Source organism: Petaurus breviceps, unplaced genomic scaffold, assembly GCF_028583685.1.
Source record: "Petaurus breviceps papuanus isolate PSGF00001 unplaced genomic scaffold, PetGlider_PUasm1.0 140, whole genome shotgun sequence".
In the NCBI taxonomy this organism is placed as follows: domain Eukaryota; kingdom Metazoa; phylum Chordata; class Mammalia; order Diprotodontia; family Petauridae; genus Petaurus; species Petaurus breviceps.
This window is the reverse complement of record NW_027185698.1, coordinates 1499121-1514657: the sequence shown is the minus strand read 5'-3', so window position 1 is coordinate 1514657 and position 15537 is coordinate 1499121. Positions and strand designations below refer to the sequence as shown.

Genomic DNA, 15537 nt, shown 5'->3' with positions numbered 1-15537 from the left:
GGTCTTCCTTCCTCAATTCTCTCTTTCCCCCTTTCTATCTTTCACATAACTGCCAAAGGTATTTTCCTAAGCCCAGGTAGGGCCTATCACTCCCTTACTAAGCAAACCCCAGTGTCTCTCTACTGGTGTAAGGATCAAATTAAAGTCCCTCATAACCTGGTCCCAACCTACTTTTCCAGTCTTACTCTAAATAACCTACTTCCTTTCCGACATTCTCTGGTGCAGTCAAATTCATCATTTGTCCTTCACATATAACACTCCATTTGTGTCTTTCCACTGGCTGTCCCTATCATCAGAATGTAGTTCCTTCTCCCCTGTACCTTTTGGGATCCCTCATTTCTTACAAAACACAGCTCAAGAACCACCTTCTATATGAAGACTTTCTGGTCTTCCCTTTGGGATTACCTCCATCTATTCTTGTGTGAAATAGTTATTTACATAATTCCCATGATGCCAAGTCCCCTCACCCCCCACTCTCCCCAGTGACCCTTAAGGTCAGGGACAGTGTTTTTACATTTTTTTGTATTCCCAACATTAAGTGTACTGCCTGGCACATAGTAAATACTTAATAAAACTTTATTGACTGACCTGGTCTCCCCAGCTGCTAATAACCCACTTTGTGTGTATTTGCATATACTTATATATGCCCATGTTGTCTCCCCTCACAGAATAAAATCTCTTTGAGGACAGGGTTTTTTTCCTTTTTGTCTTTGGATCTACAAAACCTTGTGCAATGGTTTTAATGGTATTTAATGGCATTAAGCACATAGTAGGTGCTTAACCAATGTTATTGATTGATTCACTAGAAGGAGGTGTTTAACTTAACAGAATTAGGGAAGGCTGGAGGTGGGGCTGGAAGGAGAAAGATAATGAGTTCTATTTTAGACATAGAGTTTGAGATGCCTATTTTACATCCAAGTGGAAAAATGCATCAAGCAGCTAGTGTTATAGAACCTGAGCTCAGGAGAGAGATATTAGGGATAAAGGGGTGTGTGTGTGTGTGTATGTGTGTGTGTGTGTGTAAATGTAAAGCAATTTGAGAAAGGAGATTGGTAGCTCCCTCAAATCTACACTGTTGGACCCTTAATACTCTAGTGCTAATGACTTTATTCAGCAACCTATACAATAAAACCTATATATACACACATATGTATATGTATGTGCATATGTAGCTCTCTCTCCATATATATGTATAGATACATTCCCATATGATTCCTGGAATCCTCTGTCTGTCTACACACACACACACACACACACACACACACACACACACATTGCTTCTGAACCCAAAAGGTTGGGTATTTTTGGCTAGCCCTTATTTTCATCTCTCCTCTAAACTTTGAACCCAAGCATGTGATTTGGACCATATTCAGTATGGGGAAAATCTGTCCTCTAATAAAATGGAGGGCTAGGCTCCCTTCTCTCTGATGCTTCAGTTCATTAAACCTTGACCCTGACACCCCTGGGAAAAATTTACTTCTACTTTAAGTTGTAATTCATGTCTCAAGTCTTCCCAAAGGGAAGTATAGAAAGGTACACAGTGTACAATATAATTAAGGTATGAAGCAGATGAAAGACAGCATGGGATAGTGAATAGAGAGCCAGACTTAATGCCAGAAAGACCTGAGCTCAAGTCTAGCATTTGACACATCCTGGTTGTGTAACCCTTGATAAATCATTTATAAAACACTCTCAGTGTTCCAGGCTATTATCTAAGACTTCATGTTGCTGAGAGTGTGTGGACTTGCATTGGTAGAAACAAATTCCTTCATCTGGGAGTTTCCCATACTAATGACGCCATAAGTCCAGTCTCTATTTCCAATGCAACAGGTGTTTATTTCTTATACTCAAATACTGGAAAAACTCACATTGACAGAATGTCTTAAGAGAGGATTCAGTAACTTAACTTACAATTATTGTTACAACTTTTTGGAGGAAACCTCATCTAAACATGGAGTAGTTTGTGGGACTATGAATTAGGCATTCTACATTTCACCTTGGTTCTGCACCGTCCAAATAATTCCTCCTCTGTCTTCTGGCACAACAAGGTTGTCATTTTCTCTAAGAGTGCTAGTGAATTGCTGGTGACATCTGCCCTTGCTGCCAGTCAGCTGCAACAGAAAGGACCCAGGAGCTCTGAACTTTTCAAACTCACAAGGTCATTTCCAAGCCTGAACACATGCGCCTCAGGATAGGTATTTGTTTACCAAGGATCAAGGAAGAACATATGTAAAACAGGCACCCTCAATCAAACCACACTTAGGCCTGACTAGACATAACATGTTCTTTATCTGTCATGTGAGAATCAACTTATAGTTTCTGGGGTGGGTGATAAGGCCAGCTGCCCCTTTGACACCCCTCACAGGAAGCAGATTCTGACAAAATGTGAAGCAAGAAGGGAAGAGAGCACTGAGGGTGGAGTCAGACCCTTTTAAATATCTACCCAGTCATCTTCTCTTCCTTTTTTAGCAGCTTAGGTAAATTTACTTGTTCTATTACAGACAGAGACAACTAACTACTCAGGGCAAAAAGAGCACTAGAGATGCAAAGTAAAAAAAAAGAGAGAGAGAGAGAGAGAGAAAGAAAGGAAGGAAGGGAGGGAAGAAGGAAGAGAGAAAGAAAGAAAGAGAGAAAGAAAGAGAGAAAGAAAGAAAGAAAGAAAGAAAGAAAGAAAGAAAGAAAGAAAGAAAGAAAGAAAGAAAGAAAGAAAGAAAGAAAGAAAGAAAGAAAGAAAGAAGGAAGGAAGAAAGGGAGGGAGGAAAGAAGAAAGGAAGAAAGAAAGGGAAGGAGGAAAGAAGAAAGAAAAGAAGGAAGGAAGGAAGGGAAGGAGGAAAGAAGGAAGAAAGGAAGGAAGGAAGGAAGGAAGGAAGGAAGGAAGGAAGGAAGGAAGGAAGAAAGAAAGGGAAGGAGGAAAGAAGGAAGAAAGGAAAGAAGAAAGGGAAGGAGGAAAGAAGGAAGAAAAGAAGGAAGAAAGAAAGGGAGGGAGGAAAGAAGGAAGAAAGGAAGGAAGGAAGAAAAGAAGTAAAAAGAAAAAAGAAGAAAAAGCCAAAAGAAAGAGTACTAGACAAGAGCTGGAAGACTTGGTATGTGTTTAAAGCCCAAACTTTTTGACTTGTGACCTTGGGCAAGTCACTTCCTCTCTCTGGACCTCAGTTTCCTCACCTGTAAAATGAAGTGGTCAGACTAGATGATTTCTAGGTCTCTTCCAGCTTTAAATCCTCTGATCCTCTGAGTGTTATCATTCCCCAAACCTGAGGCTTAACTTAAGCCTGGAAAAGCTTATACACTCTACAGTTGCTTAACTTCCTCCTCTAGGGAAAACATGACATATGCAGGGTTTTAAATTTTATGATGACCTAGCAAAATAAATTTCTTTCCTCCTTTTTCTTTTACTATATTCTCCAACTTCCCAATGATGCCCAGTTGCTCTTTTCTTTTTTTAAAAGGCAATTGGGGTTAAGTGACTTGCCCAGGGTCACAAAGCCAATAAATGTCTGAGGCCAGATTTGAATTCAGGTCCTCTTGACTCCAGGGCCAACGCTCTATCCACTGTGCCATCTAGCTGCCCCCACTCTTTTCTAATATTTGTCTGATCAGGGACCTGTCACCAAACATTTTTGCCATTGAATTTTACAGGATCACCTCTCAGCTAATGAGAAGATCAATTCAGATGACAAAAATTAAAAATGACTTGCTTTGAAAGTAAATCAAGTAATACTTCTGCTACCTAAAAATAAGAAGCTAACGGAGGTGAAGGAATCATGTCCCCATTACATTTGCTTACTGGAGAGGGAATTTACTTTTTTAGAGCATATTATATTGTTGTTCCTTTCCTAATTTGTAGGAGAAAGCTACACTGCTTCATTAGGAGGCCTGTGGGGGAATCTTGAGAGAAATGTCCATCTCCCTCACGTCCCCAGACATGAAATGGCCAGTACTTCAATGCTCCCTTGTCGAGTCTGGGTGCCTCTCCTCTTCAATCCAAATGCAAAGCATGTCAGGGTGGGAAGGGTGCTAAGAAACCTCATTGAGGCTCACACACCATCAGAAGCAACATTCCAAATTCTATTGAAATCTGTCCAAGTTCTTTCTGATTCAAGTCCATGGAAAGGATCATGCCACAGTGATACTATTGTAGTAGGACCAGGGTCCCAGCCAAATTGTATATCCAGCCCTGACCAATCTTAAGACTTTAAGAGGCATGGCAGTGTGACTTCTAGTTTTTTATTATTGTTGTGACATATTTTGGTCACTGATGAAGTTGAACTAGCTTTCAAAATCTATGTGTATGACAAGGTACCAGCTGTTTTGAATAGTTTTTTTTCTACTCTATTTCTTAAGGATGATTTGCTAAAAGGAGCTACCTTCAAGATTATCAAACTACTCCAAATATCCTAGTAATTCATTTGTTCAATAAATATTTATTAAGCATTTACTATGTGCAGAGGTATCTAGGTGGCTTAGTGGATAGTGCACTGATCCTGGAGTTGAGAAGAACTGAGTTCAAATGCAGCCTCAGACACTCACTAGCTGTGTGACCCTGGACAAGTCATTTGACCTCTGTTTGCTTTATTCCACTGGAGAAGGAAATGGCAAACCGTTCTAGTATCTTTGCCCAGAAAACACCACGGGCAGCGTGGTCCTTGGGGGCACAAAGAGTCGGACACTACTGAACAACAATGATGTGCAGATAATTATGAAAGATTTTAGAGGATACACATGAATTTAAATAAGACACAGTCCCTTTCTTCAAGAAGTTTAAAGTCTTGTAAAGTGATGACACCTAAACAAAAAGCTATAACACATGATATTATAAAATATTAAATTATTAAGTTTACAAAACAAAGAACAACATGAAATCTCATGGAAAAAGCCGTTTTGAACCATGAAGATATTTTCTGCTGCATCACCCTTCCACGTTTAGATGGACACAAAAATTATAGTACTTGGGATTGCATGGGGGCAGTTTACTAATAACAAAATACTGGAGCATGTGGTCTAGTGAAATTCCAATTTATGTCAGTGAGAGGAAAAGGCGATGTCCACAGTCATTGGTCAAGCACCAAAAAACTCCTAAGCCAAGCTGAAGGCTATGGAAGTTGTGATATTCTGAGGATGCTGTTAAAACCCTTCACACTCTAAGGCCTTCCTACCTATCCAGTCTTATTACATTTTATGTCCCTTCACTTACTCTACACTGACCTCCTGACTGTTACTCCCACATGACACTCTACCTCCAATTCTGTGTCTTTTTCAATATCTGCCCCTCCTTCCCCTTGCTTGGAGTGGCTTTCCTCCTAAGCTCCAAACTCTTGGCTTTTTTTGCTTCCTTTAAGACTCTCACTTTCTTCAAGAGGCTTTCCCCAATCTTCCCACCCCCTCCCCTTGAGATTATCTCCCCTTTATAGTGTATATATCTTGTTTTTGTGCCTTGATAGCAGGGATTATTTTTGCCTTTCTTTGTAATTACAGCCCTTAGCATAATGCTTGGCATATAGTAGGTGTTTAATAAATGCTTGTTGATGAGGAAAAGGAGGAAGAGGAAGCTGATAGGTGACAGAACTGCCACCTGAAGGAGAAAAATGGAAGAGTGGGTATCTAGCTATTGGAATAAAGGAGCAAGCCAAGGCTCCAGAGAGAAATAGGAGAGAGCCAACAACAGCAACAAAACAATCTTCCAATACTGCCCTTCAATGAGGTCTCCAGTTCCTCTCAAGCTCCTGAAATCTCACCCATCGGTGCTATGAGTTTATTCAGTAGAGTCTGAATGACCCTCTAGGCAGAAGGAGAAGAAACGGCACTTACCTGGGAAAGTGTTCCCTTACAAACCGGGTCAGCACATAAACGCCTCCTCTGTTCTTTACTTTCGATAGGATCATAGAACTAGAGTTAAAGGGCACCTCAGACACCCATGTAGTCTAATCATCTCATTTTATAGGTGAAGGAACTGAGACCCATCAAGATTAATTGACCCACCCACAATCACACAGTGTAATTGTGATTGGAACCTCTGTCCTCTGACACCAGAGAACTTCTACTTAACCACACAACACCCTATCTCCTGTCTCTGTTTTTATACAGGCTGGTTTCCATGCTGTGATAGTAATGGCAATTAAAGATTCCCCTGTATTGGCTTGGTTTTCAAATTGATTGTGTTAAAACCCAGAGTTTGTTAATCCCACCTGTGGGATGGGCTTGTTGATGTGAAAAGAAAGTCCTGAAGTGGGAGGAGCTGGTGATGTAGATTTGGAGAGACCAGAGAGAGGCGGAAGATCTTTTTTGGAAGCAGCACCTCGTGGAGAGAGAGAGACTAAGAGAATTGCTGGTGGCCGCTTTGAATTGCCCTGGACTTTTGAGACCTGCCCCCTGAGCTGCCAAGGACTGAGGAGACATGGCTGTTTTGCTCGTACTTTGTCTGTCTGTTTTGATGTTATTTTGCCAGATTTGTCCACTGGTGAAAGACTGTCCTTTTGTTGAAGAAGTCCTGGAACCTGGCTGTTTGCTAAGAAGGCCTGCGACTGTCCTGCAGACAGAGAGTGAATACTGTCCACTGGTGAGGGACAGTACTGTTGTTGAGAGTGAATACTGTCCACTGGTGAGGGACAGTACTGTTGTTGCAGGGGTCTGGAGACTGTCCGGCAGACAGAGTGAATACTGTCCACTGGTGAGGGACAGTGCTGTTGTTGCAGGGGTCTGGGAGCCTTTCTGTTGGTTCGGAAGCCCTGAAGAAGGATTTTCTTGTTGTATGTTTACAGAAATCCTGGGAGAGGGCTTTGCTAATGTGTTCAGGGGTTCTAGGACTGTTCTACAGACAGAGGATAAATTCATGAAGGGACTGGCAATGTATCTTATGGCCTTGCTAAGCCTTGTCTCCCCAGGAACTAAGATTGCTGAGAACTTGCCTCGTGTCAAGATGAAGAAAAGACCTCCATTTGGGTATTAAGTGCTGTGTTTAAACTTGATGTAACTCTGGGGTAGATTCAATTGTGATCCTGGGGGGTGGGGAACTTTTGACCTTATTGTGCTCTGTGATTGACAAATGAAGGTACTTTACCTATGTTTGGAAACTAATCTCCATTTGAGAAGAGGGGTTTTGTGGTGGACTTAATTAAGGTATAGCCTAGGGATGGAGTAGTATTTAGAACAGGGACTTTGTAATTGATTGAATGATTGGAAGATCCTGGGGTGGGGTAGTCCTTGGAGATTATTTAATCACACTTAGTAAATGCTGTATTTTGAATGATGTCATGTTTTAATCTTCTCTGTTCTTGGTTGGTCACTGAATAAAATAGAGAGCACCTATGCTGGTATTTTGAACCTGGGAAGTTGCCTTTGCTTGGTATTACATTACACATGCCTGCAGCATATTCCCTCCTCACGTCTACCTTGGATTCTCATAAACCTTTATATGTTAATGCCTTTGTTGCCTCATTTGTTTGCAGGGAAACTAAACATTCTCAGGTGTGAGCTAGACATGAGCTAAATTCAGATGTTCCCAGAGTTGCCTTGGGTAAGGATCAAGTAAACCACAGTGTTGTGATCGAGACACCATCAAGACAATCTGATCAATGTGAGTTCGGAGCTTTGGTAATGGGCTATGGCTAATGATGATCATATCTCAGAATTCAAGAACTTGGGAAGATACTTTTTAGGTTGTAAAAGGCATTTTTAGTACCTCAAGGGTACTAAAGGTAAATTAATTACCTTAAAAGGTAACTAACTTACAAAATCCTGAGGAATGTGGGCTAAAAATATTAATAAATTCATTAAAGGATCATAGAATTTAGATGATATAGCATATCCCAATGGGTAAGCAAGATTCCCACTGCATTGACATGTTAATTGATTTATTAACAAAAGTAATCATGATTACTCAGGAAAGTGTGACTTGTGAAAATCCTATGTCTCTTTTTATTAGGTATCAAGTTTCCTTCCTTGTTAACTTCAAATAGCAGCCCAAGATATAATAGCCCTGTTTGCTCATCTTTCAAGGTTGCTATTGAATTCCCATCACCTTCATGAATCTTTCTCTCACTACTCCAGCCCAGGGTGATCCTTTCATTTAATGAGTGTCAGGACAAGTCATTTAATCTCTCTGGGCTTCAGTTTCCTTACCTAAAAAAAGAAGGGTCATTCAATTAAGAATAACTTCTGAGATTGCTTCCTGTTCTAGCTTTGTGGTCCTATTGCAATAGAATCTAGAGTCCATATTATGCAGTTTAATACTTAATTATCATCTAATTGTTTCATATATTTTTATTTATCAATCAGATTTCTTCTCATTATTATTATTACAAAGACTGGTTCTCTCTATATCTCCCAAGTTGGAAGTTGAATGGCCACTGACAACCACTCAGCAGATAGCAACCTGATTCCAATAATGATCAATTTGGGAGTTTGGATTTCTTCTGTTCTACTGTTCTTCTGACCTAGTCTCATTTGTTCTCCCACACTCCCTAACTCCAACCACTATATTTAATGCAGAACTTAGTGTGGGTACTCAATCAGCATAGACAAATGCAGTTTAGAACTCCCAAGCTCAAGAGATCACCCAGCCTCAGCTTCCCCAGTAGCTGGGATTACAGATGTGCCACTATGCTGGGCTACACTACAAAATTATAAACTACTTTTGTCTACATGTGGCGATTGTAAGATAAGTCTAAGTATTCTAATTCCTTGTTGAATCGGAAGATGTATTGTTCATTGAATTGTATTGTTCATTGAATACTTAATGATTTATTGAAGGGAAATGCATAAAAAATGAAATTCACTTCCACATATTTCTTTCATGAAGATGTTTGCAACTCTTACTGTAACTCTGAAATTGTCTGTGATTCGTTCATCTTTCCAGATTGTGATAAATTAATGTTGATGGCAGCCCTAAGGTTAGCCCAGAAAAGTCTATGTTTATTCTTCTCCTTGGGCCATTCCAAATAGGTTCTTTGTGCCATGAGAGATTTTAACTTATGATACCTGGAAGGAATACTATACTGGGGAATTGGTTCCAGTAATATGAGAATTAAATTGTTAGAACCTTCATGAAATAGTTTGTGGTGAGCAAAGTAAAGTTCATAATGGCACCATTCACTCTGAACAAAGTTAGGGGACAAAACAAAGATAGATTTGTAGCTTTTTTCAATGCAGTTTATAATATTTTCAATAATGCTCTTACCCGGAATGAAGTGTCTCTCATGGAGACAAATCAATATGGACCTGTCTTCTTTCTCTAGGTTTGGTATCAACTCATTCTTTACCCAGAGAGAATCCCCTTCACTATAAGAAATAAAAGCATGAAATTGGATTGTTCTTTTGAGTTCTTCTAGGGGCACATTCCTAACTCTGTGCTGGGTCTGTGTCCACTGAACTATCATCCTCAGGTACCAGAGCAAATCAAAATGGATGCAGAGAGCTGCTATGACAACTGTACAAATTAAGCCAACTATCAGAATCACAACAATCAACAGGGGTATATTACAGGATAGTTCTGGCAGATCAACATTCTCTAATGGAATTCCCTTTAGTTCTAGAGGATATTCACAAGTATATGCATCTGGCCATCCAATCATCAAGCCTTGAGATTTTTTTTCTAGGTTGATGAAGTTTCTTATGTCACAGGCACATCTAAATGGGTTGCCTCCTGCTTTTAATGATTGTACTTCCTGGCAAGTCTGGAAGAAATCAAGAGATGGGCTAATAATGGAATTCATTTCAATGTTCAGCACAGAAAGCCTTTGGAAATTACCACACCCAGGAAGATCAGTTAGAGAATTAAATGCAATATTTAGCTCCTGCAAAGCTTTCAGATCCACAATTTCTCTGGGGATGGTCCTAATGTCATTGTTATGCAGATCAAGCACTTGGATGTTCTTTGGTATGCATTTGAAAACAGAGTCAATAAATTTATTGGATGACAAATTCAGGGTAGTGAGGGTTTCTGGCCAGTAGCAATCTTTTTCATCGGTTGCGGCATACTGTAGTAAATTCTGGCTTAGATCTAAGTGTACCAAGGATGTTTTGGTAGCAAAGGAACTCACTGTGGAGAGTATTTCTAATTTATTCCTTTGCAAAATAAAAGTTTTCAAATGTGGCAATTGAAGAGTGTTTACAAATAATTCATCTGTCAAGGTATTGTTGGCAAAATTCAAATGCTGAAATTTGGTGGGATAATCAGGAAAAACTATATGTGGCATCCCCGCACCTGTTATTGTCAAGTTTTCAATGTCCATGTGGGTAAAGAATAAGTAGATCATCTCCTGTGAGAAGGAATATATCTTAAAAGACACATGCTCCACCTTTAGGGCTTTCATTGAGGTATTAGAGTAGTTAAATGGTTTGCGTTTAAATTCACTTTGGGCACCAATGGTCAAATTTTGTATTTGTAATTGTTGGATTGACGAGTGCCAAACAAACTTCAATATTTGGACAAAGTCCTGCCAGGGTCCGTCGACATTACTGAGTAACAGATCAGAAGTTTTAGAGTCCTTTGGGCTCTCCAAAAGAGGATTCTTCTGACTTTCATGGTTTGTAAATTGATCCATGTTGACATTTGTCATTTCCAAGATTTTTGAAGTGTGGATTCCATCGTTCAAAATAAACCTATAATCAGCATTCTCTGGAAAGACTATATGAAGTCTCTCAGTGTTTAAGAGGGGTAAGCTGCCTTCTTCATAGTAAGAAAGATGCTTTAAACCCAGGAAGATAGTGCTTAGGGGCAAATGAGCCACTTTCTGTAAATCTGATTTTCGTATCTGTGCCCCACTCAATCCTAAAAATTCCAGCTGTGACATGCTGCCAAACTCCTGACAAATGGGAATATTGTTGAAGTCATTAAAAGAAAGATCTAAATGTTTGAGGGCCAGAAGTGAATAACAAGAAATATTCCTCAGGTGGTTGTAAGATAAGTCTAAATATTCTAATTCCTTGTTGAATTGGAAGATGCTCATATCCAGGTGTTGGATTCTATTATGAGAGAGAATTAAAACTTTGAGTTTAGAGAAAGGACTAAGGTCCAAGTTCTGAGGCTGACATGTGAATTTGTTGGATAGATCTATTATGGTAGTTTTTGGTGACATATCCATCAGAACATTTTTAAGATAGTCTGGAGAACAGTTGGTAGTTAATTCATTTGTTTCAGGCAGTAGCAGAGCCCCACATAGCACAGATAAGTCAATACTATACAGAATGTAAATGATTTTGATGATTCTCATTATTTTTTTCTGATTGCTATCACTGGTTCTCTCGAGTCACAGATGAAGATGAATGGAAGCCTAGAAAAACAATTGATAACATTATTTGGCCATTTGGCTAATGAAATCTCATAGATAAAACAAAGAATAGACCCAGCTCCCAAGGAGCTTCCATACTAATAAGGGACACATGTAAATAAATAAATGCACACAAGATACATAAAGAGGGGCAGCTAGATGGTGCAGTGAATAGAGCACTGGCCTTGAAGTCAGGAGGACCTGAATACAAATCTGGCCTCAGACATTTGACACTTACTAGCTGGTGACCTTGGGCAAGTCACTTAACCCTGATTGCCTTTCCTCCCCCCTCCAAAAAAAAAAAGATTCATACAGAGCAGAAGGCAGCTAATCTTAGAGAAGAAGACTCATGTAACTGGGGGTTTGGGGACAGAGGGAAAGGAGAGATAGGGAAGGCATCCTGCAGAAGGTAGTGTTTGAGGTGAGTTGTGAATGGATGTCAAGATGTAGAGGCAAGGAGGCAGAGCATTCCAGGCATGAGGGACAGCCTGTGAGGTTGGTATAGATGCTAGATTTTTCCCAAATGGAAGAAAGTACTGAAGGATTATGGGAAGCAGGACCCACACAGCACTTAGCACACTGCCTGGCATATAGCAAATGCTTAATAAAAACTAATTGACTGTCTAGCTGGCTTGTCCATGGTCCCAAAGTTAGTGGTATTAGGATACAGATCTTCCTGATTCCATGTCCAACATTCAATCATTCTGAAGGGCCCTAGGACATCAAGGGCCCAGGTGGAAGCATTGATTTTAGCAAACTTTTGCAATCTCTAAAGATAGAGGGAAGATGGAGATTTGAAAGTGAGGAGGAAACAAAATTTAAGAGCTCCCATTGAATGACTTTAATATTTTTGGTAAATTAGGAGGTGAGATTTGCTGAGAGTATAGGGAGTTAGGGATGGAGTTGCAGGCAGCAGAAAACAAAAGTATTGGAGATAAGCACTGTAGAAAAATCAGATAAAGAAAAAATAAGAGAGGAATGAAAATGTTGTCATGAAGCAACGTGGGTCTTGCTGAAGTCAATCAATGAGCCAGTTAGCATTTATTAAGCACCTAATATGTATCAGGCATCCCGCTAGGTGCAGGATAGTTAGAATACAATTGTAGTGGATCAAGTGAGCAAGGGGTTGTTACTCTCTGTGGTACTCACTGCTCTGCTGTTTAGGAACAGTCGCAGAGACGGCAGGTCATCAGGCTAAATCTAGGGTTGGGAATTATCAGGGCCAGAATGGCTACAAGTCAATGGAGATAATGAGGAAAGTAAAGAGAGGTTCAGGAAATACAGTGATGACGAAATTTAAAAAAGAGAGAGAGAGATTACAGTCAGGGATATTTCAGAATTCAAGACCTTGTAGGTTGCAAAGTTTGACATATGACCATGGTGGGTGGCAAAATTAAAGTAGACATAAAGTTCTAGGAGTTGAGGAGTCATTCATTTAGTCAACAAACACTTATTAATTACCTACTACATACCAAACACAGTGCTAAGTACTAGATATAAGAAGAAAGGCAAAAGATAGTCCAAATTAAAGGGAAAGATAATTTCTCTTCTCAAGGAGCTCACAGTCTAATGAAGGCAGTGACATGCACATAGCCCTGTATAAACAATATATAGACAGGATAAATCAAAGATAACAGAAGGGAAGTAACAAGGATTGGAGAAGGTTTCTTGAAGAAGATGGGGTTTTAGCTGAGTCTTGAAGGGAAGCAGGAGAAAGCCTCTAGGAACTTAGAGGCCAAGGTGAGAGAAGGGTCTTCAGTGTGAAGTTGTCAAGGATGATGGGAACAGAGAATGGGGAGGAGACTATAAACCAATTGCTAAAGTGATTGAAGAATGCAAAGGTCAATGGATGGTGGGGACAAGGATTGGAACTATCAGATGATATGAACTTCAAAGGAGGAGACCTTATTAAATGATGGTAGCAGAGGAACTGGTTGGTGAAGTTACCTTGGGAAAAGTTATATTAACCATGGAGACTTGATAGCCAGAGAGGGAAATGTTGAACATAGTTAGACACATTCCCTGGACTTTAAGAAAACTGATTTCATAAAGCTCATCGAAAAGGTAAATGTGATCTCATGTTCTAAGAATACAATTCAAAAAGAAAGGAGGATTCTTGGAAAATAACTCAATCGTGATTGATACCCAGGCAGTAAGGATAATGTAAGGACTCATCTCACTTGATCACAAGAAAGAGCACTCAATGTGTAGTTAGAGGATGTGGCTTCATTCAAATCCTTTTCCTGACATCGCTAGCTCTGTGATCTTGGACAAGCCAGTTAAATTCTCTGGCCCCCAGTTTCCTGATTACAAATTTAACATTAAATTGTGCTAAAGGACCCAGATGGAAGCATAGATTTTTTTTTTAGCAAACTTTCACAATCTCCAAGGCCAGAAAATGAAGGAGTTGGACTACATGACTTCTTAAGCTCAAAATCTATGATTCTATGATCCCATGAAAAGGGGAAAGGTATTAAAAAGAGACTGAAGTGGCTTCCTAGACAGCACCTCCACTGAGCTCAAATTAACAAGGGGGAAGAGGGGGTGAAATTAAAGAATGAAAAAAGAGATCACAAGCACAGAAGATCACATAACCAAAGAAAAATGCACATGAGAATCACAGATTACTAAAATAATGAGGTGAGGATGGAAAGAAAAAGGGAAAGGGACATAAAAATGGTTTTCAAAGCTGAATTCAGGGTAAGAAAACAAACAGTAAAGATAGGTCTATTGTTTGGAATGGATGATACATTTTGACTATATGACCATGGACAAGTCACTTAACATCTAAGTGGTCTAAGTCTATAATTTACAGAGGAATTATCAGTGTGCATTGGGAGAAAGAGATTCCTTGCCAGGAATTTCCTCCAAGATGAAATCACCTGTGTGGACCAAAATAAGTGAATAAAAATGAACATAAAACATAGATAGTGAATAAACATCTCATAAACAATTCAACTTGAGTACTTTATGCTTTATCAAGAGAAAAGGCTACAGAGACAGAGTAAAACTACAGGCAAAAGACAAAAGTTTGCCATGAACCCATGTGACTTCACAATGCCTTTAAGTGTACAAGTTTGGAATTTCCCCACAGCAACTTCCTCAGAGATTACCCTCAGCTCAGTCTGAGTTCTCAGTCTTTGTTCCTAATTTTTTTTAAACCAACAGTTCATTGTTAAGGGACTTCATCTTTCTCAGGAAAAGCCCAATTTATAACAAAGGAGCATCAACTTAACTGCTCTACCTAGAACCTCCTGGAACATAAAGGAAAAGAGAAAATATACAGTCTTGTTCATCCCAACTGGAGAAGCTATTCTATTTCTTCAGTTTTCTTGAAGGAGGAAGATGAGAGGAATTTGGTTTCCGGATTTTCATACTCTTAATTCTAATCAGTTACCTTCCCCCTTTCATGGCTTATATTTAAATTTAAATATTTTTCCATTGCTCTGTTTCTCTGAGGGGATGTACTAGACCAGCCATGGACAATAAAAATGTTCTTAGAGAAAAAATGATTTTAGAGAAAAGAAAAACATCTAAACTTACCTGAGAGTTTCCCTCTGTGACCAGTTCTTGAGTCAGAATTTAGGCAACTTCTAAGAAGGCGAAATTTACCTCGTTTTGCCTTTTGGAGGGCAATTGTGGTTAAATAACTTGCCCAAGGTTACACAGCTAGTTGTGTGTGTGTGTGTGTGTGTGTGTGCGCGCCCGGGTGTTAAGTGTCTGAGGCCAGAACCGAACTCAGGTCCTCCTGACTCTGGGGCTGGCGATTTACTCACTGTGCCACCTAGCCACCCCCAAAATTTACCTCCTTTTCCCTTTTCCCTTCTAGGAAGTCATTGGATCCTTCTCAATTCAGTCTTTGCAAATGTCTTTGGGGAGACCTCAGACTCTTCACACTCAAATCAGCTATCAGTCTAAATTCTGTCTCCTGCAGGCATGGGCCATCAGTTGAACGAATCTAAACATTTATTAAACATCTATGTGCAAAGCATTGTGCTAGGTGTTTGGGGTTACAGAGACAAAAAAAAAAAAGTCGGTCTCCATTAAGAAGCTTTCATTTTGATTAGGATCATGCAACATACATGGAGAAGTCAACACCAGGTAGTTTGAGGGGAAGAAGGGAGGAAAGGGGGGAGAGAGAGTGAGAGAGAGACAGAGAGAGACAAAGAGACAGACAAACAGATGAAGACAGACAGAGAGGGAGAGAAAGAGATAGAGGGAGGGACGGAGGGAGAGAGAGAGAGAGAGAGAGAGAGAGAGAGAGAGAGAGAGA

The 15537-nt window shown here is 39.8% G+C and overlaps 1 protein-coding gene across 1 annotated transcript in view; it reads right to left on the bottom strand.

Annotated features, from left to right (window-relative positions):
- Positions 1-7754: 7754 nt before the first annotated feature.
- The window catches only part of TLR10 (toll like receptor 10), an 11315-nt gene continuing 3532 nt past the window's right edge, over positions 7755-15537 (bottom strand). Inside the window, exon 2 of the mRNA XM_069068494.1 lies at positions 7755-11267. Within this exon, the coding sequence (XP_068924595.1) occupies positions 8808-11207 (2400 nt within the window). The 5' untranslated portion in view covers positions 11208-11267 and the 3' untranslated portion in view covers positions 7755-8807. The remainder of the gene's footprint in view (positions 11268-15537) is intronic.